Here is a 25,320-nt window from a genome sequence, read left to right as displayed (position 1 = left end):
GCAAAATCATCTCGTATCGTGCCCTGGACATGGAAGCAGAGAACACGCGCATATGGTGAATTGGGTCAGTGGACCAATATGACCGCAACTCACTCTTTTTGGTTATGCCCATGTTGAGGGGAGGCCCAGAAAGATTTTAAATTCGGAAACCGTAACTGGTTTCCATTGTTTGGCAAGGGCGGACTGGGGAATAGTGGCGATGTGTTGAGCAGCGTACAAATTGGTTTGGTCCACAATAGATCTATAGAGATCTTCGGTGAAAAACAGTGAGTAAAAGTCAAGTGTCTTAAAATCAACTGTTTCCACGTTAATGCCAGGTTGGCCAGTGAATGGGGGAAGTACGGGTTCTGCAGAAGATGTGGGCACCCAAATAGGATTGGCGAATTCTGCAGGAAGGGCACTATGGGTACGACGGGCCTGTCTTTGTCTTCTTCTTGGTGGCAGCGGGACACTACTTGTGCTTGCCACCTCGCCAGCTTGAACTGCACTTATGGGACTCGCCACGTCACCACGTGTTACTGCAGTGCTGGATGTACGTCCAGGGTGTACTAGGCCGCTGGTGCTTGCCAGTTCACCAGAAGGATGAGCGGCTCTAGTACGTCTCTGCTCCATACAAGTGACCTGCGGTTCCTGCACCTCAACAACAGAATACATACGGGATTGGGCACACCTGTTCTTAGCAGCGGCCTCATCTCCGTCGTCAGAGCTATCTGTCATGGAGCCGCTGTCCTCTACAGGATCGTATTCTGAGCCTGAATCTGACAGATGAGTGACGTCCTCTTCACTATCTGTCATGCTCAGAAACGTGTAGGCCTCTTCACTAGTGTACCTTCGCTTTGCCATTTTGGGCTCTAAATTTAGGGGTACACTAGTGAGACTCACAGGTAAAAAAGCACCTAGCCTGTCAGCGACTGTTTCAAAACGCTACAAAAAAAACTGTTAGCGATCGCAGGGATCAAGCCTGACTCTGCGAACGCTGCAGTTATGTGTGTTGTGTTTTGTAAGTGACAGTGATCGATCGATACTGCACTTGGGTGGGCTGGGCTGGGCTTGGCGGAGGGGCTAAACGCAGGTGCTAGCGGGTATCTGGGCTGATCCCGCTAACAATGCGTTTTGGGAAACCTAAAATGAAGGCAACGCTAATATAGATCTGATCAGATACTATATTACTAAGGGAGGTGTATGCTTTGCGCGTGGGTGTTAGCGGTACTGGCACTAACCTGACGCTGGGGCGACGCAGGCCTTATCTGACCATCAAACTTATTTCACCCGCCGGGTGATCAGGGGGTTAAACCTTTATTAGGTAATAAATGGCGGGTGCCCTGAAACAAAAAAAAAATAACTAACCAACCAGCGTCACCTGTAACAGTTATATGGTGATCACTGGTGAAAGGGTTAACTGGGGGGCAATCAGGGGGCTATGCGGTAGTATATGGGGGTCCCTGACGCTATAAAAAGCTGCGGCGAACCTAAATACTTACCTGCCTAACTAGCGTCACCTGTGACACTAATACAGCGATCAGAAAAAAATCGCTTATTAGTGACACTGGCGACGGGGGGTGATCACGGGGTTAAACCTTTATTGGGGGGGTTAGGGGGGCACCCTAGAGCTAAAGGGGGCTAACCCTAACTGCCCTAACAGTTATTACAGTCACAAATGACACCAATGCAAAAAAAATAAATAAATAAATAAATAAATAAATAAAAAATGCACTTGGTGTCACTGTGACTGGGGGGGCAGGGGTGATTGGGGGGGTGATTGGGGGGTGATCGGGGGGGTGAAAAGTGTGCCTGGCGTGTTCTACTGTTAGTGTAGTGTTAGGTGCAACTCACCGATCCTCTCTCCTCCGTGCCGGAACGAAAAAGACCGACACGAGGAGAGATTACATCACTTCCTCTGCCTGTGTTTACAATACAGGAGGGGAAGTGATGTCACCGAGGATTTTCATTCGTCGGGAGCGATCGCGAGGGGGTGGCCATGAATGAATGGCCGTCCCCTCATCCCTGATCTCTCCCGAACGAATGCCGACCGCCGCAGGCACCGGGGGGGGGCCCGATCGGGCCCCCCACCCGCGGGCAGGCAGGGACTTATATATACGCCAATATGCCTGCCCGTGCCATTCTGCCGACGTATATCGTCGTGCGGCGGTCGGCAAGTGGTTAAACGGCTGTTTTATCGGCAGCTGTGATTTATTTTTTAATGCTTAAAGTGAAACAATTAAAATGAAATGAAATATTTCTTTAAATATCGTGCCTGGGTAGGTCTATAGTATGCCTGCAACGTGGAGCATTTTTCCTGTGTTTAGAACAGTACCACAGCAAAATGACATTTCTAAAGGAAAAAATGTAATTTAAAACTGATCGCGGCTGTAATGAATTGTCGGGTCTCACCAATATAGATAAAACTAATTGAAAAAAACAGCATGGGGTCCCCCCCCCAGTCCATTACCAGGCCCTTTGGGTCTGGTATTAATATTAAGGGGGACCCCAAACCAAAATTTGAAAAAACAATTGCATGGGGTCTCCCTAGACAGTTCTTGTATAACTAAGGGTGGGGCCACCCTGTGACGTAAACGGGTGACCCCGCCCCCCTCTGACACCACAGGGAAGCCACGGGGGCATCAGAGGGGGCGGGGTCACTCGTTTTACATCACCGGGTGGCCCTGCCCTCAGTTATATAAGAACTAGGAGGCTCCCGTCGAGTGTCGCATCTTCTCTGTGACAGTTCTTATATAACTGAGGGTGGGGCCACCCGGTGACGTAAACGAGTGACCCCGCCCCCCTCTGATGCCACGGGGGCTTACATCAAGGGACATTTTTATTTTTTAATAAAGGACTTGTCCCAATCTGTCTCTTGTCTTTTTTACAATTTTTGACACTTTTTTTTTTTAGCCATGCACATCGCCTAGGGATATGACCTTTGGCTTCTAAAAAAATTTTGGATGTGATTAAACATTCACGTGCCATTTCCTACGGAACTCTTTCAATTTCATGCCGTCCATATCTTTTTGTGATTTCCATAAAAAATCTGCTTGTTTTTATTCGTTTTGGCTGGTCTTTTTGCCCTCTGTGGCCCATCATGGTAACGGGCAACTTGGTGAGGTGGATCAAATCACTGTCTAACCATCTTTTCAGTGTTTGAAGAACCTTATATATTGGAACATTCACACATCCCCTGAGGAAGCAAAATTATTTGCGAAACATGTCGGGTTAATGTGTGTCTAAGACAAATACAGTTGTTCAGTACATTTTCTATGACCACCAAAGACTTGTCATTATTTGTATATTTCATCCAATGCATGGAAATGAATTTTAACTTTGATTTAAATAAATATTTTACGTTTTAATTATCTTGTGTTTAAAATTCATGTTATAATACATAGTATGTGTTGCACCGTTAAAATCTCTCTATCTTTGCTCCCTTACTATTTTAGTATTAGAACTTTTTATTTATGGGAACGCATTCATTTTTCAGGATTTTAAAAGAAAAAAATAAGGAAATACTAACGGTCATACCTAAACTATATTCAGAAGATTGGATTGTATGGTACTTAAATCAAACTAGTGAACTGCTGCTAGCTGATGTGTGTCCACTGCCGATGTCGCCACATGAAGTTCATTCAAAGGCACGGGAGATGTTGAAAAGCAAAGTGCAAAGTAAGTTCTATTTTTGAGAATGTTGTGCCTTGCTTGTGCGTCTGTAATTAATTCAACCTTTAAGTGGAGCCCTGTTTAAGGTGCTTATTCATAGGTTGTGCACCCAAGTTTAGGCTTGGATTTTGTCCAAATAACTAGTTGTCTATTGAGCCATTATAGAAATGTAGCTATTGCTGGGATTATATTGTGAACAAGATATATAGTAATGGCAATAATGCAAAAGTTGGAAAATGTGGACAAACCTATGCCATACAATACTTACTGGGCTGCCTCTCTGCTGTGCTCAGGGACAGCCCATTTTTCTGGCTCTCCTACCAACAACAATGCCATGTTAACAAAATAGGAGAATTACATTAATTAATCAAACATCTTTAAAGTTTTACTAAACCCACAAAAAATCAGTCTGTATATGCAGTAAAGCATGCTTGTTATACTCACTGTGGAACCTATGGGACTAATCCTCAGCATTGTGTAAAAAGGCTATTTGATCCTGTCATCTCTGATTCTCCCCTTGTTCCACTGTCCCCAACCCATCCCCTGATATTACAGAGCCTTTGGAGTCACTTTGCACAGTTTGGTGTGTGTTGCTAGAAAGTTTTTTCTTTCTTTGGCCCTGTGCTGATCACATGCATCCTTCTATCAGCACCATGCAGAAAGATGGTCAGGGGTCCTGCAGTCTCATAGGATAGTCAGAAGAGAACGAAAACTCCTCCTGCGAGCTTTAACCAGACACTGATATAAGTCACAAGACTGCTATATATTGCTGAGAAAGGGTATTTAGCAGTTTATATTTACTAAAATAATTACATTTCTATGCTCTGTGTACTATGGGAGACCAGATATAGTGAATTTGGGGTCCTGGGTTTAGTAACACTTTCAAATTCACACTCCTAAATTGTCAATAACAGAACAGTTCTTTCAGTGCTTATACCCAGTGGTGTATTTTGGTTTTGTGCTGCCCTAGGCAAGACTAAAATCGCAAGACTAAAATCGCCAATCTAAATTTGTCCCACCCCAGCCACAGTATACGGTTCTTGTCTCAGGGTCTGATGGGGAAGCTGCAGCCATTCACAGTGTACAGCTGCCGCTTCCTCATCAGACCCTGAGACATGATTCATCCAAATGTCATATACAGAATTACTGCCCATGATCTGATGTCCGTGGTGATACTTTACATGTGTGGAACAATTGCTGTTAGTGTGTGTGTGTGGGAGTGACACGTGCATTCGCCTTTGCATGCGAGCACAGGACAGAGGCACTTAAAAAAATGTTTTTAAATTATTAATTAATTTTTTTGACACTGTTGCTTTATTTCTTTTTATCACTTATATTGCTGTCTATAAGACCCCAAATCCCTCCTCTGCACTTAAAAGCACTCAAAACACCAAGATCAAGATTATGTCATTGCTTCCAGTTTACTGTTACGAACAGCCGATCAAAACTGATACTACTTTTGCTTGGCTGTCCGGCCAGCCGATGGACATGCCGGCTAGTTGCTCAGGTCATCTGGCAGGACAGAAGAGCCTGAGAGAGCAGCGGAAGACAGCAGGAGGGGGGATGTTCCCTCCCGCTGCTTGTAATAACAATCAAACAGCTAGTAAGCCACTCTGATTGCTATTACAAGAGTGACGACCACCGGATTTAAAAAAAAATGATACTGGGATGATACCTGCAACTGCAGCCATCATCTCAGTACCACCACTAAAAGGATAGGAAGTGGTTAAAGAGCTGCCTAAGACCTTCTGCTGAGGGGGGGCAGCGCCCCTCCCCCCCAAAAAAATGCCACTGAAGGCAAACGCCTTATTTGCCTCGCAGTATACACTGGTTATACCAATGGAATCACTGGTACCAATGGTATCACTGATTATAAGAAAACTGAATTGTCTGTAGTTCAGCTTACAGTTAAAAAGTACTTTTTTATGCTGCTACTATAAGAGAGACAAATGACATTCTACCCTCCAGAACATCCAAAATTAAGCATTAGCTCCACCTAAGTGTAAACTCTGTGTACATACTACAAATCCCATAGTCTCTTTCCCATCATGGGAGTGAGCAAGATAAAGGTGGGGACCATGCAGAATGAACATAGCCACCCTCCAACAGGGAGTCCGATCACAACAGCCAAAAGAAAAGGGAATTTGGAAATTTGGAGGCAGCTGAGAGCAATGGAAGGTAGGTACTTTTTTAAAGTATACAGTTGGGCTCATAAGTTTACATACCCTGGCAGAATTTATGATTTCTTGGTCATTTTTCAGATGATATGAATGATAACACAAAAACATTTCTTTCACTCTTGGTTAGTGTTTGGCTGAAGCCATTTATTATCAATCAACTGTGTTTACTCTTAAATCATAATGCCAACAGACTACCCTAATGACCCTGATCAAAAGTTTACATACCCTGGTGATTTTGGCCTGATAACATGCACACAAGTTGACACAAAGGGGTTTGAATGGCTAATAAAGGTAACCATCCTCACCTATGATCTGTTTGCTTGTATTTAGTGTATGTGTATAAAAGGTCAATGAGTTTCTGGACTCCTGACAGACCCTTGCATCTTTCATCCAGTGATGCACTGATGTTTCTGGATTCTGAGTCATGGGGAAAGCAAAATAATTTTCAAGGGATCTGCAGGAAAAAGTAGTTGAACTGTATAAAACAGGAAAGGGATATTAAAAGTTATCCAAGGATTTGAGAATGCCAATCAGCAGTGTTAAAACTCTAATTAATTAAGAAGTGGAAAATTAGGGGTTCTGTTGAAACCAAACCACGGTCAGGTATACCAACTAAAATTTCAGCTACAACTGCCAGCAAAATTTGTTTGGAATGCAAAGAAAAGCCCACAAATAACTTCAGGTGAAATACAGGAGTCTCTGAAAACGTGATGTGGCTGTTTTAAGATGCACAATAAGGAGGCACTTGAAGAAAGGTGTGCTACATGGTCGAATCGCCAGAAGAAAGCCATTACTACGCAAACACCACATGCCTGCAATACGCCAAACAGTTATCAGGGAATTAGTAGACCAGACTGTGTGGACTGCACAGAGGAAACCCAAAACGCATGCAGGTGAAGTAACAATAGTGTTATAATACGTGAAAACAAAGTGAAAACAAACAGTGCACTACCAACCACAAACAACAAGTAATATATACAATAAATGGGAAATACCAGAGTCGTAAACAAAAGCCAGGCTGAGGTCATACACAGGGGAATCAGTAAATGGGTAAGGATGGGGAACCAGCAGGAGAGGAAGAGGACGGATGGATGGGCTGCAGAGCAGGGATCCTAAGGTAACAGGAAACAAGAGGGACAGGTCCAGGATGGGCTCAGGATCGGGAGAGGTCAGGTCGGGTCTGATGCAGGCTCAAGGTCAGAGTGCAGACAACAAGGTCAAGGCACATGGAGAGAGCGATACCAAGGCAAGCATGTGAGGGCTTGCCGGGTATTTATAAGACTGCCAGTGATTAACCTCACGTAACAGCTGAGCGCAGAAGGTGCCGTCTGCTCCACACTGCCAGAGTACACCCGCTGGTGGACACCGGTACTACAGCCCAAGGATCCAACAGTGCCACCAGAAGGTTAGTCCTCTTATTACAGGCCCTGGGTGTTAGAAGACACCCGCTGATGGACACTGGTACTGCAATCTAAGAGACCAACAGCGCCACCAATGAGTGGACCTTTTTAATGACAACAGCACAGAGACAAGCTTCAAACCTTCTGGCACAAAGTCATTTTGAGTGAGTAGACCAAAATTGAGCTTTTTGGCCACAACTATAAACACTTTATTTAGAGAGGAGTCAACAAGGCCTATGATGAAAGATACACCATTCCTACTGTGAAACTGGGAGGTGGATTGTTGATGTTTTGGGGATGTGTGAGCTACAAAGGCACAGGGAATTTGGTCAACATTGATGGCAAGATGAATGCAGCATGTTATTAACAAATACTGGAGGAATATTTGCATTCATCAGCCAGGAAGCTGCGCATGGGGCCTACTTGGACATTCCAACATGACAATGATCCAAAACACAAGGCCAAGTCGACCTGTCATTGGCATTAGCAGAATAAATTTAAGGTTCTGGAGTGGCCATCTGAGTCTCCTGACCTCAATATCATTGAGTCACTCTGGGAAGATCTCAAACATGCAGTTCATGCAAGACCGCCCAAGAATTTACAGGAACTGGAGGCTTTTTGCCAAGAGGAATGGGCAGCTTTACCAACTGAGAAGATAAAAAATCTCATCCACAAATAACAAAAAAAGACTTCAAGCTGCCATTGGTGTTAAAGGGGGCAATACACTGTATTAAGAACTGGGGTGTGTAAACTTTTGATCAGAGTCATTTGGGTAGTTTCTGTTGTGATTATGATTTAAAGAGTAAACACGGTTGATAATAAATGGCTTTAGCCAAATACTAACATGAGTGAAAAAAAAGTTTGTGTTATCATTCATATTCTCTGAAAAATGGCCAAGAAATTATAAATTCTGCCAGGGTATGTAAACTTCTTGATTAAACCGCACTCTTTCCCTAATAAAGTGCAAACGTAAAAAAGTGATTTCAACTGAGCACCAACATGATAATATAATAATATGCATATAAAAAGTCCAAACACAAAATAAGTTCAAGTAGTGCAAATAGTGAATATTCAAACAATGTATCAAAATCTTCAGATACTGTACACAATATTCAAATCCCTGCTGAACAGTAGGTACATTTAACTGAAATATCTTCCACCACCATCACCTATCACACATCCTACTCGCCAGACTTCCATGACCCCTATTACAGGTAGTCATAAAGCACATATGGGTATATTTAGCAGGAGTTGTGCATGATCCCAATGTTGATCCCAGCGTTTAACCGACCTTCATTACACACACCAAAGTGAATTCAGATCACTTCAGCATGTTGCCAGGAACAAAACGATTTGAAGGGATTTGCCCAATGGTTGGTGTAAAAAATTACATAGAAAGGGCTTCCATAGTGAAGTATGTCACAGTTTTATAAAAAAAAAAAAAACGATAAAAACAGCAAATTCTTGCAGCTTACAAATCCATGTGCATGGAATCACTGTGGTGTCCAGCTGTGCTTCAAAAACAGCAGAGATGACGTATCAAAATCAAGCATGCTCCGCTGTTTTTGAACACCATGGCCTTTTACAAACACTTTACTTTAGCTATATACAGTTAGAATTTCCCTATTTATACTAAATAGTGGGCATGGACAAATCTCCACTGACAGCTATTGTATTAGTTTGCTTTTTGTAATTTACACAAATTTTTATTCTTTTTCAAAGACGTGTAACAAAAGTATTATTTTTATTTTTCATTAATCACTTTTCCAACAGGCCAAAAGGTTTCTTAGAATGAAATGTATTAATAAATGATCCATGTACTACACAATTATCTCAAATGACATTGGAGTTCACTGAATTGTTTGGGAAAGCCATATGGTGCAACCAAACTTATGGACAGTATTGTAATGCTATATAACCTCTGACTGCAAAACATTTGTATCTAAGTTATTATTTTTTTTCTGACAGGTCTACTAAAACATAAATGTATAAAGTGCCTATTTGGGAAAAAGATTTCGAAGGATATAATAGTAGATCTTGAAGTGTTTCAAGACTCAAAGGCAAACAAAGAAACTCTTTTTGTAAGTAGATGCTTTTGGCTGGAAATGGTTAAGGATAAGTAAGCTTTTCTTGTAGGATGTGGTATACGCACATTTTACATTTGTTGATGTTGACTGGTTTGTCAGACCCTTAGCCCTTGTACACACGGTCGGACATTCCGACAACCAAATCCATCGGATTTTGTCCGACGGATTTTGTCCAAAACTGGTGTTGTCCATCACCCAGAACTGTTTTCAGGCCTCTTTCATATAACTACACTGCCTGCAAGACCTTTTTATCCCCTTAACAATGCCAGCCTAAACCGTTCATGCTTAAAGAAGCAGATGGTCCCCTTGCTCATATTCCCTTTATCATCAGGTGGGGACTCAAGAGAAAACACAAGGGGAAATATGTCCCTTCTATCAAAATAGCAATGCTATTGATGCATACCAGGCTTTTTTTTAAAGGAAAGGGCCAGTTTGGATGCTTTTCTTTTTATTTTATCTACTTCAAATAGCAGAGGATGCCTGGGACAAGCTGTCAGTAGAACAGATTTATTTTTTGAATTATTTACCCATCTCTTGGTTTCAGACAAGCTAAAATATGTATTTAATTCATCATCTCCAGGGGCAGCAGTTGATTTACAACCTCAGCTTCTGCCCTGAGTTGCTTACCACTCAGAGTAGTCCAAAAATGTAGCTAGGGCTTCACTGAGGAAGGGCAGATTTAAGGAAATTGATTTAACCAAAATAAGCCAAAATGTGATCCAATCATGGAGTGGCTCTTTCAAAACAATGTGGAAAATGTTAAAAAAAAAAAAATTATGGGATTACATTATTAACTATGCTTCTAAGCCCTTGTACACAGTCGGACATTCCGACGGAAAATGTACACGGTCGGACAAAATTGTCAGAAAATCTGATCGTTCAGAACGTGATGACGTTATTTTGTTACGACGGGACTACGTTCAGGCTAGTAGCCAATAGCTTTGGTCTAGAAATTTGATCTGAGCATGTGTGGCACTTTGTCCGATCGGAATTCTCTACAAATTCACTACAAACAATGTCCGATTGGATCATGTTGTCAGAAAATTTTATAGCCCAGCTCTAAAACTTTGTCGACCGGATATTCCGACGGAAACAGTCCGATGAAGCCCACACACGGTCGGATTATCCGACAACGCAGTCCGATCGGACATTTTCCGTCGGAATGTCCGACTGTGTACAAGTGCTTAGAAGCATAGTTAATAATGTAATCCCATAATTTTTTTTTTTAACATTTTCCACATTGTTTTGAAAGAGCCACATCCATGATTGGATCACATTTTGGCTTATTTTGGTTAAATCAATTTCCTTAAATCTGCCCTTCCTCAGTGAAGCCCTAGCTAAATTTTTGGACTACTCTGAGTGGTAAGCAACTCAGGGCAGAAGCTGAGGTTGTAAATCAACTGCTGCCCCTGGAGATGATGAATTAAATACATATTTTAGCTTGCCTGAAACCAAGAGATGGGTAAATAATTCAAAAAATAAATCTGTTCTACTGACAGCTTGTCCCAGGCATCCTCTGCTATTTGAAGTAGATAAAATAAAAAGAAAAGCATCCAAACTGGCCCTTTCCTTTAAAAAAAAAAGCCTGGTATGCATCAATAGCATTGCTATTTTGATAGAAGGGACATGATTCCCCTTGTGTTTTCTCTTGAGTCCCCACCTGATGATAAAGGGAATATGAGCAAGGGCACCATCTGCTTCTTTAAGCATGAACGGTTTAGGCTGGCATTGTTAAGGGGATAAAAAGGTCTTGCAGGCAGTGTAGTTATATGAAAGAGGCCTGAAAACAGTTCTGGGTGATGGACAATGCTTATGTGTCTTTGCAGCCATAGCTATAGTGAGACATGTGGTCAGACTGTGCCCGGAGAAAGGGTTAATCGGAAAAAGTCAGATGGGATTTTGTTGTCGGAAAGTTTGAGGCCCTGCTCTCAAATTTTTATCCGTCGGAATTTCAGACGGAAAAAGTCCAATAGAGCCCACACACGATCGGATTTCCCGACAATATAATCCGATTGGACCTTTTCTGTCGGAATTTCCAACCGTGTGTACGGGGCTTTATCGAACTGGACTTTCCAACAGGAAATGTTGGATGTGAGCTTGTTGGGGGACAATCCAACCACGTGTATGATCTATTGGACAATTGTTGTCGGACTTTCCGCCAACAAATGTGTGTTATCGGACTTTCCAATCGTGTGTACACAAGTCCATTGGACAAAAGTCCAAAGTACAAACACGCATGCTCGGAAGCAGAAGCGGCTGGTCTTGTAAACTAGCATTTGTAATGGAGAATGAACATTCATGACGTGGCAAATTATGAAATCTCCAAATGAAGCACATTTCTCTTCTTCTTTAATGGGATAATAATAAAGCTGCTTTGCTATTGATACTGATTTATACAGACATACCCCACGTTTAAGTAAGCAATGGGATTTATTTACTAAATCAGGCTCACTTCTGCATAGAAACCAATGAGCTTCTAACCTTGGCTTGTTCAATTAAACTTTGGTAATAACCTGGAAGCTCATTGGTTTATGCAGAAGTGGGCCTGATTTTGCACTTTCCAGCTTTAGTAAATAAACACTGGTGCGTACTTAAAAGTGGGGTATGCCTGTACTAACAGAAATTAGCAGAAGGAGCCCAAAGGGTGGCGCAAAAGAGCTGAAGAACCACATAGTACGTCACTATGTTCGTAATTGTTGGCCAACATTTGTGTGACCGTGTGTATGCAAGACAAATCTGAGCCAACACCCTTCAGAAAAAAATCCACGGTTTTGTTGTCGGAAAATCCGATCGTGTGTACAGGGCATAAAGGTTTGACTTCATATTATATGGTTTTGGTAAATCTAAAGGAAAAAATCTGAAGAAAAATGTATACTGTGTATCCAACTTAAATCTGTACATGCATGTTAGGTGTTAATATTAATCAGTTGAAAAAAGTATACATGTCATGTAACTTTCAGTCCACTTGAAGAGTCATTTTCAAGATGTTCATTTGTTCCCTTTTTTTTTTTTTGCTTACAGGGAATTCTTGAAGACCTTACCAGGATCCTCACTAATGCGCCTCCGGAAACTATCAGATATTAAAACCATTTCAAGGGGTTCTGTATGCAAAATATCAAACACTCTCAGGAAATTACTAAAAAAAAAACTAACTTCATGGCTTTGTAGCCTTTTTTTACATCGGTTAGACAGATTCCGTACCTGTCGATTCCTGTGCTCATGTATTGCTGCAGGCAGCAATACATGGTAACCAACTCATAGGGAAGAAGGAGATGACTTTAGAATGATACTGCAATATACACAGAGATATAAGTCACAAAGAAATCTGTGAACTGCTCTAGGATCAAATCAGTCTGGTGTTTTTCTATGCATAGCACGTTGTTCAAAAACTATCCATTACATGTTGAATAAAATGTCAGTTGAAAAAAAAAACAACCTACAATATCTACTGTATATGCACTCACTTACTGTGCAGCACATTTGTGGCCTGTTTGTCATATGTTGACTTGTGATTATTTTTCTTTCTTTTAGTAGTATTTAATCACTGCTGGGTTTTTTATTTTTTACAAAAGAAAAAAAAAAAAGACAGAAAAAAGTCAAAAACATTTTTTTTCCAAATTTTTGGTCAGTAATTTTTCACCTTGACTGATGTGCGCTGATGAGGTGGCACTGGTGGGCATTGATGAGGTGGCACTTATGGCCACTGATAAGGGTGACACTTATGGGCACTGATTAGGTGGCACTGATGAGGAGGCACTAATATGCCGCACTTATGGGCACTGATAGGTGGCACTGATATGTGGCACTGATGAGCACTGATAGGTGGCACTGATGGGCATTGTTAGGTGGCACTGGTGGACACTAAAAAGTGGCACTGGTGGGCACTGATAGGCGGCACGGATAGCTGGTACTGATGGGCATTGATGGGTGGCACTGATGGGTGACACTGATGGGTATTGATTGACAGCAGTGATGGGCATTGATGGGCAGCACTGATAGGTGGCACTGATTGCCAGCACTGACTGGCATCACTAATGGGCAATGATTGGTGGCACTTGTGGGCAGTGGCAAGCACTGATTGCTGCCACTGGTGGGCACTGATAGCTGGCATTGGTTGGCAATGGTGGGCACTGATTGCTGCCACTGGTGGGCATTGATAGCTGGCATTGGTTGGCAATGGTGGGCATTGATTGGTGACACTATATTGCACTTTTGTATTCAGGGCACTGATGATCAGTGCCCTGATTACATTCCTACATGTCCCCCTGTGAGGAGATGCCACTGATCGGCTCTCCTCTCCTCACACTCTGTCAGTGTGAGGCAAGGAGAGCCGATTACCGACACCTCCTTGTTTACATGTGACCGGCTGTGATTGGACACAGCCGATCACATGGTTAAAGAGCCGCGGACATGGCTCTTTACGGGGTTGCGCCGTTTCCTAGCAACGCGGCGAGGCCGCGATCGCCGCTCTGTGCACCTCCACGGGTGCACGACAGTGGCCGTTCTGGGACGCCGTCATATGATGTCCCAGAACGAGAGCTGCACCGCCCCACCGTCATTTGACGGTGGGGTGGGAAGCAAGCAGTTAACAAACAAAGCAAAACACTACAAAACATCATACACATTGAACCAGGAATATGAATAAAAAAAAACCTTTTCAAAATCCAATATAGCAAGGATTAATCTATAGGTAGGGCCGTTTTTAAGGCAGGGCAAAAGGGGCAGCTGCCCTGGGCCCTGTCATTGTTGTGGGGCCCAAAGCAGCTGCCTTATACTTGCAAACTAGCCTGGATTAAATTCACTTATCCCTTGAGGGTTTAGTCCTGTGCTGCTACTAATGCTGCCCAGCTCTGCCCTATTGTTGTGTAAAGATGACTCACCTGCAGACCCTGTGTTTACATGTGCATTACCTGCATTTATATGTAAATAGCGGCGGCATTCCTATGTAAATAGGGGCGGCCGGCAGCATTGATATGTATATCATGCCCCCTTGAGGTCATATCCACAGTAATCTCTAGCAACCAATCAACAAGCAGAAATCATGTGCTGTAACCTCTAGCAAATAATCAGTGAGCCGTAATGTGTGCTGTAACCTCTAGCAACCCATCAGTGAGCTGTAACAATACACTGTAACCTCTGGCAACCAATTGCAACAGCTGCCTGATCTGAAAAGTTTTGCCCAGGATCCAATCAATTAAAACGGCCCTGTCTGTAGGAGAAATTAAAAAAAAGAAAATAAATAAAAGAGAACAGGAAGGAAGGCAAGCATTAATTCCTTCTCTCCCAATGGCTCCGAACCTATACTCATATGGAAGAACTATTATTATGGATAGTGGCCCCCATGATTGTTCAGTGCTGTAAACGATTTATCCAGCCACTTAGCCCACACTTTATCAAACTTAATAGGACAATCCCTGTTCATATAAGTATCTCTATATAACGGAAGATTATTTACCAATTGTTTCCAATACAAGAGCATAGGAGACCAAGGTTTCTTCCAATGCAATGCAATGGCTTTTCTTGTGAAAAATAGCGTTGTATTAGCATGCTCCCCGTTTTAGCAAATAATCATTACTGTGTAGGTACCGGGGGCGGACTGACAACTCATGGGGCCCCCAGGCAATCAGACATTATGGGGCCACACAGTATGCACAAACACACACACAGTATACAATCACAAAGTATACACATACATGTACACACAGTATACACAGACATTCTATTGGCTGAGAAGGTACTGGAGAGGTGGGGCAGCTATAATCTCTGGATTTTTAGACCAAAAGGATGTCGGTAAGGGACATTTCAGAAACAGATTTAAAAAAAAAAGCCCACAGATTTTTACATACTGTCCCTGGTTTTACTGAGGCTGGCAACCCTGATGGGGCCCCCTAGTGGCCCGGGGCCCTCAGGCAGTGCCCGAGTGGGCGAATGGTCAGTCCGCCCCTGGTAGGTACCCTTTACTGCACAGTAAGCTTAGTATGTATGTAACCTTACACTTCATTCCCTTATGTTACATGTTAGGTGGGGTGGATGGACATCACAATCTCCCCTTCCTCCAACCACAGAAAGCCTTTCATTCAGTGAAGAGAATACTTCTTTATTTTTCACAAAGGAGGTGTACATTAAAGAGGAAGTAAACCCTGATGGGTTTACTTTGATTCCCTGCAAAGGTAAAGCATAATGGACTACTATGCATCGCATAGTAGTCCATTATGTGTCACTTACCTGACACAGGAGCCAGCGAAGTCACCGCTTTCCCCTGTAGTTCCGAGCGTCCATCTTCTTGGTGGGTCTCCGTGGGTCTCGCTGCTCCGGCGCTGTGATTTGCCGGAGCAGCGATGACGTCACTCCCGCGCATGCGCACGAGAGCCGACACTCTGCGGCTTACCCAGTGCGCCTGCGCGCCGCTGTCTACGGTTTAGGAGATATTTCTTGGACCTACAGGTAAGCCTTAATCTAGGCTTACCTGTAGGTCAAAGTGGTTTGGAAGGGTTTACAACCACTTTCAACCTGCTATGTACTACCACCAGAACTACAATTCTTAGCGCTCCAGGCTGACAGTTTTGTAGGGGCTGAATGAAAGTTACAGTTTACCAAACAGACCAGCAGCCAAACCTGGGGCTGGCATCAATAGTGATCATTTATTTTTACAACCAAAAATGCCCACATATGTCTTTCCCCAGAATTCAGCATGAGCAACGGTGGCATCTTTGTAGAAGTTTTGTACTCCTAATACCTACCTTATGTACATAGTATGATAACTGGATTATTGTGGTCGGACTCATAACGGTAGTTCCTTTCCATCAGATAAACTAAAAAAGCCATTGTCTAGACGACTTAATGGTACACATACGTTTCTTTTTTACTGAGCAATTTTGGAGTGAATTATGAAAAGCTGATCATGCCGCTTTTTTTTTTTAACATTGTTAACATTTTATGCAGGGTTGTGGTGGTTTGAATTTTGCCATTTTAAATTATTAGGAAAGTATTTCCGTTAATAAAGGTTTACATTTTTACTAATTTGAATGTTACATTTATACTCTGTGTGTTTTTTGTTTTTTTGACATGATGCCGTGGTGTATTATGCGGCCGCAAAGCGCCGTCTGTCAGTGGCGTTTTTAGCTCCAGGAGGGAGACAATCTTGTATATTCCTGCTGCTATGGTCTGCAGCTGCGCGGAATGACTGGACCGCCCTCCACTCCTATTGGTTGCGGTGTGCCGCCTCAGAGGTCAGGCGCATGTGCAGTAGAGCCCGGCCGGGTAGGTGATCGCCATTTCCGGCAGCGCAGGACTGAAGTCACTATGGGAATGGACGTATAAAGAGACGCCTTGGGCTGGCGTCTCCCACAGCTGTTTGTTTTTTCCCCCATATACAGTGCTGTCACTGGAGTGGAGACCACCAGGGAACATTAATCTACAAGCCAATATTGTGAGATTAATTCTATTCTAGGTATATCCTCTGACTGTGTGTGCTGCTTTTAAAATATAAAAACCTTTCTCCCTTTTTCCTTCACTATACATTTTTTCTTTAACAGATATGCTTTAGTGATTACATATTTCTGGTTTACTGGGCTTTTATGTAACTGGAGGGTTCCCCAAACTAACTGAGCCAGTATAGTACTACCATGTTTCCCCGAAAATAAGACCTAACATGATTGTCAGCAATATAAGCCCTACCCCCCAAATAAGCCCCAACCTGTTTCCCTGAAATTAAGCCCTACCCTGAAAATAAGACCTACAAGGAATTTAACTAGGGCTTATTTGGGGGGTAGGGCTTATATTGCAGCCATCACCAACAATCACGCTAGGTCTTATTTTTGGGGGTAGTTGTCCTGGATATCGTCTGTGTTAAACATCACTAACTACTCTCTTGGTAACTGGCGTAAGTCTGCCTTATAGGTGAGAAAATTAAAACTCCTTTTCTCTTCCTTTTCTATGACGACTTTTGGCAATTATATAATATTAAATGTTAATATCAATATTAATATCCATATAAACAGATTTATTTTTCGAAGTTCCTTGAAGAGTTGTTTCTCTGAATTTCCATCAGCATTGAGGATTTCACTCTCTGCTCACTCCTTTTTTCCTTACTTGTGATTAATGTAGGTAAGAACCTTCTTGCAACCATGGCAGGCTCCCTGTATATTGCCAATGTAACTAATTAAAGCGGAGCTCCACCCTAAAGTGGAACTTCCGCTCATTGGAACCCTCCCCCCCCTCCGGTGCCACAATTGGCACCTTTCAGGGAGGAGGGGGGTGCAGATACCTGTATAGTACAGGTATTTGCACCCACTTCTGGCATAGATAGCCGCAGATTCTGCGGGTATTTATGCCACTTCCTGCGGGTCCCCTGCTGTCTGCTGGGAAACACACGGATCCCAGAGACAGCAGGGACCATCCTTATTGCGCAGCGTGACTCGCGCATGCGCAGTAGGGAACCAGGAAATGAAGCCGCAAGGCTTCATTCCTGATTCCCATACCGAAGATGCCGGCGGCAGCACCCGAGAGGCGATCGAGAGATCGGCTTCGGGTGCCGACATCGCGGGCGCGCTGGGCGGGTAAGTGTCATTATTTTAAAAGTCAGCAGCTGCAGTATTTGTAGCTGCTGGCTTTTAAAAACAAAAAACGACGGAACTCCCGCTTTAACCCTTATATGTTACGTCCCTTCCCATAATCACTATGTGCCATGTTCAACTCAGGTTTTTTTTTCCCCCTAGGGGGGTCCTCGATTGGTTGGGGGTTATTGTGCGGCCCTGCTGAGTTCACTGAGGCAATAGTATTACTATATGTCAATGTTGAATAAACATACAAAATGTGATGAATCTAATTATAAAAACTTTTCTTGTTGATATCATTTGCCACAAGCTCCTGAAGAAGTGTTTTGTTTACGCGCAGCAACATGTATTTTAGAGTGATCAGTTTGGTCCTCGAAATTTTTGATTGCAATGCGTGTGTAAGTTGTGCGTTATTCATGCTCATTGGCATATTTTGTGAATGTTCAATGAAATTTTATGTAATTGTCTTGATCTTACTTTTGTAATAAATACATTTTTAATATACCTTTGTGTTATGCCTAAAAAAGTCCTTCATTCAAAAATTGTAATCAATTTTTTTCAATAATTCAATTTTTGGGACGTGGCAAATTATACCAAAGTGTCGTATCCATAGTACCACTTTGTGCAGATACGAATTTTTAATCGCAGTTTACCAAACAGACCAGCAGCCAAACCTGGGGCCGGCATCAATAGTGGTCATTTATTTTTACAACCAAAAATGCCCACATATGTCTTTCCCCAGAATTCCGCATGAGCAACGGTGGCCTTTGTACGAGTTTTGTACTCCTAATAGCTGCCTTAGGTACATAGTATGGTAACTGGATTATTGTGGACGGACTCATAACGGAAGTTCCTTCCCATCAGATAAACTAAAAAAGCCATTGTCTAGAACAGGGGTAGGGAACCTTTTTGGCTGAGAGAGCCATGAACGCCATATATTTTAAAATGTAATTCCGTGAGAGCCATACAATATGTTTAAAACAAATAATTTTTTTTATAATCGATTAATCGACTAATTTCAATTAACTGTAATATCCATGTCATCTCCCCCACTGTAATATCCACATCTCCCCTACGATTGTTTGCTTGCTTACCACTACACAGACAGGCAGATCCACGAGTAGTTGAGACGGGTGATGATGACGTCAGCGCGCCGCTCACCTAGGCCGCAGCTCCGGAGCTAGGTCGAAGCTGCGGCCTTTCCTATGTGCTCAATCCACGGATCGGCACACCACGCAATCCATGGATTGAGAGGTGAGAGCCAGATGCAGCCATCAAAAGAGCCACATCTGGCTCGAGAGCCATAGGTTCCCTACCCCCGGTCTAGAATGATGACTGAATGCTACACATAAGTTTCTTTTTTACTGAGAAATTTTGAAGTGAATTATGAAAAGCTGATAATGATATGATATGAAAAGCTTTTTTTTAAACATTTTTAACATTTTATGCAGGGTTGTGGTGGTTTGAATTTTGCCATTTTAAATTATTAGGAAAGTATTTAAGTTAATAAAGGTTTACATTTTTACTCATTTTGATGTTACATTTATACTGTGTGTGTATGTGTGTGTATATGTATATATACACTGTATTACCAAAAGTATTAGACACCTGCCTTTACATGCACATGAACTTTAATGACATCCCAGTCTTTGTCCGTAGGGTTCAATATTGAGTTGGCCCACTCTTTGCAGCTATAACAGCTTCACCTCTTCTGGGAAGGCTGTCCACAAGGTTTAGTAGTGTATCTATGGGAATGTTTGACCATTCTTCCAGAAGCGCATTTGTGAGCTCAGGCACTGATGTTGAACGAGAAGTCCTGGTGTGCAGTCTCCGCTCTAAAACATCCCAATGATGTTTTATTGGGTTGAGGTCAGGACTCTGTGCAGGCCAGTAAAGTTCGTCCACTCCAAACTCGTTCATTCATGTCTTTATGGACCCTGCTTTGTTCATTCATATTTTTATAGACCTTGCTTTGTGCACTGGTTTAAATCATTTGGTGGAGGGGGGATTATGGTGTGGGGTTGTTTTTCAGGGGTTGGGTTTGGCCCCTTAGTTCCAGTGAAGGTAACTCTTAAGGCATAAGTATACCAAGACATTTTGGACAATTTCATGGTCCCAATTTTGTGGGAACAGTTTAGGGATGGCACCGTCGTGTTCCAACATGACTGCGCACCAGTGCACAAAGCGAGGTTCATAAAGACATGGATAAGCGAGTTTGGGGTGGAAGAACTTGACTGGCCTGCACAGAGTTCTGACCTCAACCCGAAAGAACACCTTTGGTATGAATTAGAGCGGAGACTGCAAGCCAGGCATTCTCATTCAACACCTCACAAATGTACTTCTGGAAGAATGATCAAACATTCCCATAGACACACTCCTAAACCTCGTGGACAGCCTTACCAGAGGACTTGAAGCTGTTATAGCTGCAAAGGGTGGGCCAACTCAATATTGAACCCTACGGACAAAGTTAAGCCATACACCTATAGATTATCTGCAGATTTTCTATGGTTAGATGGAAAAAGTGCAACAGATTTCTCAATGTTCGCTAAACTGTGTGGATGGAGGAATCTCCCACTTTTTCCATCTAACCATAGAAAATCTATAGATAATTTATAGGTGTATAGCTACCTTTAGACTGGAATGCCATTAAAGTTCATGTGCATGTAAAGGCAGTGTGTATATGTATATGTGTGTGTATGTATATATATATATATATATATATATATATATATATATATATATATATATATATAATTTTTCTGTACATATTGTTGAAAAAGCAGACAGAATTTGCACATCGATCTTTGCTTTCCAAAATAAAGGTCAGCAAGTCGCATCAATCCACACTTTGATTTTGTTAAAATGCTGTTGTCTATGAATATGTGTTTTATTTATGCTATATCAAAGTGTTTCAGGAGGAGGTTATTTTGAATGCATTTTTTGATAGTTTGGGAGGAAAATTATATCTATAATCTAATATTATGCATGATCACAACCATACCCATAATAAACAGTACTATGTCCAATCAATATGAATAATCCCATAATCATATAGTCCTATAATATCCTATCTATAAACATATCAATAATCATATTTCTTAGGCTGGCCATACATTATACAATTTTCTTATTCAATATTCTTTAGATGTAGTGCAAGGGCCGGCCTGATTGCATACAGATTGAAAGTGTTTAGGTATGACCACAATAAGAAAATTGTATGGTCTTAGTATATCCCAAATCATATATTGATAAACATAATAATAGCAAATCTTACATTGTATTAATGGTTATAAAGATGAAGATAGATTATCAGATCGTATTATCACATACGATATCCATTTCCTTATTTACATTACTTGTAATAGGAATAAAAGTGATAAAAAAAAAGAAAAAAAAGAGGGACAGTGTAAAAATAAAAGATAAAATAAATAAGAAAAAAAATGAAAGCACCCCATCCCTCTGTGTTGGCACGCAGAAGCGAATGCAAGCGATTGCAAGTCGCGCATGCATATGTAAACCACACATTTGAGGCACCGCAGCAATATTACATTAGAGTGAGAGCAATAATTCTAGCACTAGAGCTCCTCTGTAGCTCCAAATAGATAACTTTTAAAAATTTTGAAAGCGTCGCCTATGAAGATTTTTAAGTATCGCAGTTTGTCGCCATTTCACGAGCGTGCATATTTTTAAAGCGTGACACATTAGGTATCTATTTACTAGGCATAACATTAGACATGTGCAGGATGAAAAAATTTGTTTCGTTTCACTTCATTTTTCAAATTAATTTAGTTTTGTTAAATTCGTTACATTCGTTTAATTTGTTTTTGGAATTTGTTTAGTTTAGTTTCGTATTTGAATTTGAAAAATTCAACCAAATTAAAAAAAAAATTTCAATATATTATCAAATCTGTATTCGAATTCGAAAATGCATTTGAATTCAAATTTTTTCCATTTAACCACTTGAGGACCGCCGTATTGCCATTGTACGTCAGCACAATGGCACAGGCAGGCATAATCACGTACATCTACGTGATTGCCTTCCAGCGGGTGGGGGGTCCGATCGGACCCCCTCCCGCTGGTTACGGCGGTCCGATTCGGTCCAGGAGCGCTCCGTGATGAGGGGATGGCCGTTGGTTTTCGGCCACCCCCTCTGGATCGCTCCTGGCCAATGAGAAGCTTCCTCCCCTGTGTATTGTTTACACAGGAAGGAGGAAGTGATGTCATTCTCCTCGGGGCGGTCTTTTTGACCGGACTACGAGGAGAACAGTAAAAGTAAGTGTGCACCAACACTACACTGACATGTAGGTACACACAGGCACACAAACCCCCCCCGATCGCCCCCCGATCCCCCCCCCCGCCCCCCCTCCCCCCCCAGTCACAGTGTCACTGATTGCATTGATCATTTCTTTACTGATCAATGCATTCAGTGTCAGTTGTGACAGTAAAAACTGTCAGGACAGTTAGTGTTAGGTCCAGGGTAGCCCCCTATCACCCCCCAATAAAGATTTAACCCCCTGATTGCCCCTAGAGTTAACCCTTTCACCCCCTTTTGCCAGTGTCACTAAGCGATCATTTTTCTGATCGCTGCATGTGTCGCTAGTGTCGCTAGGTAGCTAGTTATTTTTTTAGGTTCACCGCCAGGTTTTTATATCGCTAGGTACCCCGATATACTACCCAATAATGTTTTTAACCCCCTGATTGCCGCTAGTTAACCCTTTCACCCCCTTTTGCCAGTGTCACTAAGCGATCGTTTTTCTGATCGCTGCATTAGTGTCGCTACAGTCGCTAGGTAGCTAGTTATTTTTTTAGGTTCACCGCCAGGTTTTTATAGCGCTAGGTACCCCGATATACTACCCAATAATGTTTTTAACCCCCTGATTGCCGCTAGTTAACCCTTTCACCCCCTTTTGCCAGTGTCACTAAGCGATCATTTTTCTGATCGCTGCATGTGTCGCTAGGTAGCTAGTTATTTTTTTAGGTTCACCGCCAGGTTTTTATATCGCTAGGTACCCCGATATACTACCCAATAATGTTTTTAACCCCCTGATTGCCGCTAGTTAACCCTTTCACCCCCTTTTGCCAGTGTCACTAAGCGATCGTTTTTCTGATCGCTGCATTAGTGTCGCTACAGTCGCTAGGTAGCTAGTTATTTTTTTAGGTTCACCGCCAGGTTTTTATAGCGCTAGGTACCCCGATATACTACCCAATAATGGTTTTAACCCCCTGATTTCCGCTAGTTAACCCTTTCACCCCCTTTTGCCAGTGTCACTAAGCGATAATTTTTCTGAACGCTGCATCAGTGTCGCTAGTGTCGCTAGGTAGCTAGTTATTTTTTTAGGTTCACCCCCAGGTTTTTATAGCGCTAGGTACCCCGATATACTACCCAATAATGGTTTTAACCCCCTGATTGCTGCTAGTTAACCCTTTCACCCCCTTTCACCAGCGATCACAGTATAAGTGTCACTGGTGACGCTGGTTAGCCAGTTAGTTATTTAGGTTCCCCGTCAGGTTTTTAGATAGCGCCAGGGACCCCCATATACTACCTAATAAAAATTTGAACCACCTGATTGCCCCTAGTTAACCCTTTCACCACTGATCACGTATAAGTGTTACGGGTGACTCTGGTTAGTTTGTTTTTTATAGCATTTTATATTCAAATCCGGAAGGCAGTGCTTGGTTTTCGGGGTCCCGTACGTGGCTAGGCTCCCAAAAAGTCCCCCACATGTGGTATCCCCGTACTCGGGAGAAGCAGCAGAATTTATTTTGGGGTGTAATTTGACTTCTGCCCATAGCATGTGTGAGCAATATATCATTTAGTGACAACTTTGTGCAAAAAAAAAAAAGTTTGTAATATTCCCGCAACTTTTGGCAAAATATAAAATATTCCATGGACTCAACATGCCTCTCAGTAAATAGCTTGGGGTGTCTACTTTCCAAAATGGGGTCATTTGGGGGGGTTTTGTGCTATTTTGGCATTTTATGGCCTTCGAAACTGTGATGGGTAGTGAGGAGTTAAATCAAAAATTTGCACCCTTAGAAATCCTGAAGGTGGTGATTGGTTTTCGGGGTGCCGTGCGCGACTAGACTCCCAAAAAGTCCCACACATGTGGTATCCCCGTACTCGGGAGAAGCAGCAGAATGTATTTTGGGGTGCAATTCCACATATAACCATGGCATGTGTGAGCAATATATCATTTAGTGACAACTTTTTGTAAAAAAATTTTTTTTTTTTTTTTTTTGTCATTATTCAATCCCTTAGGACAAAAAAAATAAATATTCAATGGGCTCAACATACCCATCAGCAATTTCCTTGGGGTGTCTACTTTCCAAAATGGGGTCATTTGGGGGGGATTTGTACTGCCCTGCCATTTTAGCACCTCAAGAAATGAGATCGGCAGTCATAAATTAAAAGCTGTGTAAATTCCAGAAAATGTACTCTAGTTTGTAGACGCTATAACTTTTGCGCAAACCAAAAAATATTCGCTTATTGACATTTTTTTTACTAAAGACATGTGGCTGAATAAATTTTGCCCTCAATGTATGACTAAAATTTAGTTTATTCGATTTTTCTTATAACAAAAAGAAGAAAATATCTTTTTTTTTCAAAATTTTCGCTCTTTTTCCATTTATATCGCAAAAAAAAAAAATCGCAGAGGCAATCAAATACCATCAAAAGAAAGCTCTATTTGTGGGAAGAAAAGGACGCAAATTTCGTTTGGGTGCAATATTGCATGACCGCGCAATTACCAGTTAAAGCAGCGCAGTGCGAAATTGCAAAAAGACCTCTGGTCCTTAAGGTATTTATTGGTCCGAGGCTGAAGTGGTTAAATGCAGCTGCTGCATTAGACTATTGATACTGACTGTCTGACAACTCAAAAATTAGAACAGAATAGAAAAAAATAGGAAAAATATATAACCATCTTCGGAAATTCGAATTTTGAATAGAATGAATTCAAATTTGAATAGAAAATATTATAATAGAATAGAAAATAATAGAAAAGAATAGAAAATAAAATAATAGAATTTTAAATTGAGAAAAACATTTTTTTCCCATTTTGAATAGAATGAGTTTGAATTTGAATAGAAGCAAATAGAATAGGATAAAATAAAAAGAATATAGCGGTTATATTCTTTCTATTTTATTCTATCCTATATTAATTGTTTTTCTATTCTTTTCCATTCTATTTTTTTTTCTATTTTCTATTCTAATATTTTCTATTTAAATTCATTCTTTTTGAAATTAGAATTTCTAAAAATGGTTATATTCTTTATTTTTATTTTTTTACTATTCTATTCTATTGTTTTTCTATTCTATTATTTTCTATTCTATGATGTTCTATTATTTTGGATTCCATTGATTTGGATTCTGTTCTATTCTAACCTATTCTAATTCAAATGTATTCTATTAAAATTTTGGAAGATGGTCATATTCTATTTTAATGTATTC

General features: G+C 41.6%; 1 protein-coding gene across 1 annotated transcript in view; it reads left to right on the top strand.

Moving 5' to 3' along the window:
* LOC143983624 (uncharacterized) overlaps window positions 1–18,377 on the top strand; it is a 167,492-nt gene extending 149,115 nt beyond the window's left edge. Inside the window, exons 16-18 of the mRNA XM_077483587.1 lie at window positions 3,476–3,657; window positions 9,200–9,312; window positions 12,340–18,377. Coding sequence (XP_077339713.1) covers window positions 3,476–3,657; window positions 9,200–9,312; window positions 12,340–12,402 — 358 coding nt within the window. The 3' untranslated portion in view covers window positions 12,403–18,377. The remainder of the gene's footprint in view (window positions 1–3,475; window positions 3,658–9,199; window positions 9,313–12,339) is intronic.
* Window positions 18,378–25,320: the final 6,943 nt, after the last annotated feature.

The sequence above is a fragment of the Lithobates pipiens genome, unplaced genomic scaffold, assembly GCF_037356315.1.
Source record: "Lithobates pipiens isolate NorthernLeopardFrog02 unplaced genomic scaffold, aLitPip1_a1.2 Scaffold_1, whole genome shotgun sequence".
Taxonomy (NCBI): domain Eukaryota; kingdom Metazoa; phylum Chordata; class Amphibia; order Anura; family Ranidae; genus Lithobates; species Lithobates pipiens.
This window is presented reverse-complemented; position numbering and strand designations above follow the sequence as displayed.